General features: G+C 52.8%; 1 protein-coding gene across 1 annotated transcript; it reads left to right on the forward strand.

Annotated features, from left to right (window-relative positions):
- Positions 1-715: 715 nt before the first annotated feature.
- LOC111139663 (dehydrogenase/reductase SDR family member 4-like) lies at positions 716-2,199 on the forward strand. Its single transcript, XM_022491993.1, has 2 exons — positions 716-873; positions 1,965-2,199. Exons 1-2 carry the CDS (start codon positions 743-745, stop codon positions 2,197-2,199), a joined length of 366 nt encoding a protein of 121 aa, XP_022347701.1. The 5' UTR covers positions 716-742.
- The last annotated feature ends 3,159 nt before the right edge of the window (positions 2,200-5,358 follow it).

Raw genomic sequence — 5,358 nt, forward strand, 5'->3', positions numbered from 1 at the left:
ACGACAATGGGGCAGGCCCTTGAGGCGGAGGTACCAAAAGTCTAGTCCAGTCAGGATCTTTTTCCCTGCACACTGGTTACCATAGCGATGGGCGTCTGCCCTCCAGAGCTGTGAGGATGAGGAGACGGTGTGTGAAGGGCAGTGCCAGACCTAGCCCAGCCGCTTCACCTCATCACATCTCTCTCCCAGGCTCCTCCACCCTCACCTGGTGACTCCGTGTGGACCACAGGCAATCTCAAAACACTGGCCCTCTTGTGAGCTATCTCACGTATGCAGACCCAGACTTTCCGGGAGATGGAGGTCCATCTTGAAGTTCTGGGAAGGTAAAGCAACCAACTCAAAGCTCCCCTGCCCTCGAAAAATAGCAGGGTCAAGCGGCAGGACATTGCCGAGGGCGGGGAAGTCTATGGGTTCCCGCAAAGGAGCGGGCCCTAGAAGAAACCTGGGGCGACCGCACAGTTCCACGGCGGCCAGGGCGAAGCCGAGGACAGCGGGGCACGACAGCCGTGCGCCGGCAGGGGGCGCCCCACGGCCACCGCCCGCTCCCGGTACGAGGGGCTGGCGCCTGGCCGGGCTAGCCAGCGATCCCGCGCCCGGGCTGGCGGGGAGCCGGACGGAGGTGGGGCCGCAGGGCGGAGGACGGAGGCGGAGGGGGGCGGAGCCGAGTGAGGAGGAGGCAGGATCCTCGTTCCTTTGCTTACTGGGGTCATTACCTCCCCTGGGTGTGCGGCGAGGCGGCGCCATGCGGAGGGCGGGACTGTTGCTCGCTCTCAGCGGCCGGGCGTGGAGGTCTGTGCGGATGGCCAGCTCCGGGATGGCGCGCCGGGACCCGCTCGCCAATAAGGTGGCTCTAGTCACGGCGTCCACCGACGGGTGAGTGCCGGGGCCACAGTCTCTGAGGCTCCCACTATCCGGAAATAGGTACTAACCCCTTGACCTTTGCTTCTCTGCCGGAGTCCTCAGTGGACCTCACTGCCGCGCAAAGTCTGACCCCCGAAGAAGGGAACAACGTGGTCGGCCTGCAGTGCCTCCGAATCCTCTTGCGTCGGCCCCACTTCTGCCAGTCTCCTGTCACCGCTGCCCCTGGCTCAGCTGCGCCACTTCAGTCTCCCGGGGCCCTGGGCTGCCCCCGTCAAGTGGCCCCACCTAGAGTCTGGGAAGACCAAACACCAGAATTCCAAAACACTCCACAGATTTCAAAAAATCCTATCCCACAGCCTCCCTCGACCCTGCACATGTTCCAGACACCCCATTTGGCGCCCCTTTCCTGGACGGGACACAAGACCCATGTGTCCAGGTTTTTGTTTAGCTCAGTACATTTTGCCCTTGCCCTGTTTCTCACCCACCTCTCTTGTCTAGCCATTTCTCGTCCCTGAAGGGCTTTGCTAAATGCCTGCATTACACAAATCTAAAGTAAAAATGTATGCGAAATGCAAATGGCTAATAACTGCAAAGTGTGGAACCCTTACTCCCAGGGGAGTAGTGTAAAAAATGGACATTTTTTACTAGAGACCTATCCTTTCACATACACCCCCACATGTAATTAACAACAGAATTTTGAGATGATGTAGACTAGTAAGGGAGGTATCTGGGGACAGGGGCTCTTTCGGGTGAGACGCTCCAATCATGCAAGTGGCTGTTGCTACACCCCTACCTCCTTTCTCTCCCCTCAGACCCTGCAGGGTGTGGGGCCTGTCACTGCAGGGATCCCTGTGGAAGGTAATGTCAGTTCCTGAGAACCTAGCCGGCGGGGGGGCCAAAACCCTAGGAAAAGTAAGTAAATGAGTGCTAAAAACACGCTAAGCATGTCCATCTGTATGGTAACAGCTCTTTTACACATAATGCAGACTGGAGGCCCTGCAGAGGGAGAGCTGGAATTCAGACCTGGGCATTCTGACTGCGGAGCTCATCTCTCAACCACTTCCCCCTGTACTGGCCCTGATAGACCTCTCTCTCTGCCTCAGGATCGGCTTCGCCATCGCGCGGCGCCTGGCCCAGGATGGGGCCCACGTGGTCGTCAGCAGCCGGAAGCAGCAGAACGTGGACCGGGCAGTGGCCACGCTGCAGGGGGAAGGGCTGAGCGTGACGGGCACCGTGTGCCACGTGGGGAAGGCCGAGGACCGGGAGCGGCTGGTGGTCACGGTGAGCAACAAGGGTATGGGCACAGAGACAGGTGGTGGTGGAAGGGAGCCTGCCTGAGCCTCCTTTCCTGCTTTCCTAGACAACACTGATGTGATGCAAGCCAGCACTATTAACTGAAACGTAACTGGTCGTTCTGCGTACCATTCCACCCACACATTTTTACTGTGTGCCTTTACTATGATGTCTCTCAGAATCATCCCATCCCAGTCAGAGAATAAAAAACCACTCTAATGCTTCAACCCTGCATCACCAACCCTTAGGTTACCCAGGAAAACAGCTGGCCCTGGTTCTCCAGTAGTTTCCAATCTAATTGGGCAGATGAGAAAGGTAAATGCGATTGCAAAACAGATGTCTCCACCCACAGACTAATAATCAGTGTCCTGTTCTATAGCTTGTTGAGTCAAGTCTCTGGGAACCTCTTCTGTGAGGCAACCTACCATGTTTCATCCACTTATGTTTGCTATTCTCTTTGTCCAGAGCCTTCACGGGTTATCTCTAAACCTGACAAAAACCTAAGCAAGGCAAGGACTATTCTCCCGGTTTTCAAACATTCGGAACATTCCACTCTGAAAGCTAGAGCAACGTCCCGAGGCCCCACAGCCAGTCAGAAAGAGCTATAAATCAATCCAGACCTGCCAAGCTGACTACAGACCACCAGGCATTTCTCCATTAGCATCAGGGCAAGTCTTTCATGCCCACTTGGACGTTAGTTTCAAAGAAAGTGTCAAAGGCAGTGTCAGAGCTGGAACTTGGCACCAGCCTTCCAGCAACACAAGAAAATATGAGTATCTGGTAAAGGAGGCCGCTCTTCCCTCAGGCTCAGGACATACACTTTATTACCTGGAGCAAAAAGGAGACTCTACCCTAGATGGAAAGTAGAGCAGACTGGAAGGCTGGCAGAAATAATTTGGTAATCGTAGAAGAAGGGTTCCTTAAACAGTGGTAAATGGTGGTATGACAGGATAAAGTCATTCCGTGTGGGGGGAACCATTTAGCAGTGCACTGGGGAGAGCCAAATGTGTGTCCAAGAAAGTAACTTTGGGGCACCTGGGTGGTTCAGTCAGTAAAGGCCCTGACTCCTGACTTCAGCTCAGGTTATGATCTTGGGGTCCTGAGATGGAGGGCTCCAAGCTTAGCATGGAGCCTGCTTAAAATTCTCTCTCTGTCCCTCTCCCTTTGCCCCTTGCCACCTCCTTTAAAATAAATACTTTTTTTTTTTTTTTTTGAAGGAAAGAAAGTCACATTGTCTGGCATAGGCTGCTGGATAGAACCTGAGTTTGGGACCTTGATCCTGAGGGTGAAGAGAGCCTCTGGGATCCTGGGCCAACTGGTGACTAGCTATATGAAATGTGCCTAGCAACTTAATTTTAAAATCCTGCCAGGGAAACAACCTCTAACCCCTACCAGGTCCACTTTCCCTGTCCTACAGCCCTGGCCCAGAGGTGGGGCTTGAGCTAGACCTCCCAGAGGGGGTGAGACTGGACAGATGGAGGAGTGACAGGGTTCCAGATGACCCTGCAAAATGAGCAGGCAGCCAGGGAGGGCCTGAAGGGGAGAGCAGAGCACCGTGAATCCACAGCAAAGAGCATGGGCTCAGGAGTGCCGGTGGAAAATGGCCTGGTGGGAAGGATAAGGGACAGGGGCTCCATAGCCTCCCAACGAAGGTTAGATGTTCTTGGAGGAAATAAGCCACACGAGGTTTTGAGCAAGATGAATATGGATATATTTGAAAAAGATAAACTTGCACCAGTAAGAGGATATATAAGAGTAGAAAAGACTCTGAGCCAAGGATGTTAGCAAGGAAACTGTTTCTACCATTAAGGTCTAGAGCAGCAGCAGTGGTACCAGAATGGATATGCCCAAGAGATGTTTAGTGGGAACCAAGCAAGATTTTTTTTCTTCCTAACGCGGTGTCAAGAAATGGGAAATAGGGGGCGCCTGGGTGGCTCAGTGGGTTAAAGCCTCTGCCTTCAACTCAGGTCATGATCCCAGGGTCCTGGGATCGAGCCCCACATTAGGCTCTCTGCTCAGCGGGGAGCCTGCTTCCACCTCTCTCTGCCTGCCTCTCAGCCTACTTGTGATCTTTGTCTGTCAAATAAATAAATAAAATCTTTAAAAAAAAAAAAAAAGAAAGAAAGAAAGAAAGAAATGGGAAATATGAGGGTTAAGTCGAAAACCACCTGTAGGGGCTCCTGGGTGGCTCGGTCCATTAAGCGTCTGCCTTCAGCTCACGTCATGATCCCAGGGTCCTGGGATCAAGCCCCACATCAGGCTCGCTGCTCAGTGGGGAGTCTTCTTCTCCCTCTGCCCCTCACCCCTGCTCATGCATTCTCCCTCTCTCTCTCCTGCTCTCTCTCTCTCTCTCAAATAAATAAAATCTTTAAAAACACACACACAGGGATCCTAGGTGGCTTAGTCATTAAGTGTCTGCCTTCGGCTCAGGACATGATCCCAGGGTCCTAGGATCGAGTCCCTCATCTGCTCTCTCCTCAACAGGGAGTCTGCTGCTCCCTCTGCTTGTGCACTCTCTCTCTCTCTCCCTATGACAAATAAATAAAATCTTAAAACACACACACACACACACCTTTCAAGTAATTTGTATGGCTAGTGTCAGGGTGGAGAATGACCAAGAGGGTACTTATTAGCTATTGGAGATGGGTTCTGCCTGTTGCCAACTGTTACCCTATAATGGGGAATGCCACTCTTTAAGAAGGGTATCAGGAGCACCTGCGTGGCTCAGTCGGTTAAGTGGCCAACCCTTGATTTCACCTCAGGTCATGGCCTCTGGGTCATGAAAATGAGCCCCATGTGGGGCTCTGAGCTCAGTGGGAGTCTGCTTAAGATTCTCTCTCTCTGCGGCCTCCAGGCACACACACTTCCTCTTTCTCTCTCTCAATCTCAAATAATAAGTTAATTTTTTAAAAGATTTTATTTATTTATTTGACAGAGATCACAAGCAGGCAGAGAGGTAGGCAGAGGGAGAGAAAGGGAAACAGGCTCCCTGCTGAGCAGAGAGCTAGATGCGGGGCTTGATCTCAGGACTCTGGGATCACGACCCGAGCCGAAGGCAGAGGCCTTAACCCACTGAGCCACCCAGGCGCCCCAATAAGTTAATTTTTAAAATGGTTACTATCCAGTGGCTTCCTAATCTGTGCCACAAAGCTTCTCAAAGGCATGGGGGAGCAGAATCCAGATCACTCACTTCTCCACTTGACT

The sequence above is a fragment of the Enhydra lutris genome, unplaced genomic scaffold, assembly GCF_002288905.1.
Source record: "Enhydra lutris kenyoni isolate GAN:26980312 unplaced genomic scaffold, ASM228890v2 scaffoldscaffold4, whole genome shotgun sequence".
NCBI classification, from domain to species: domain Eukaryota; kingdom Metazoa; phylum Chordata; class Mammalia; order Carnivora; family Mustelidae; genus Enhydra; species Enhydra lutris.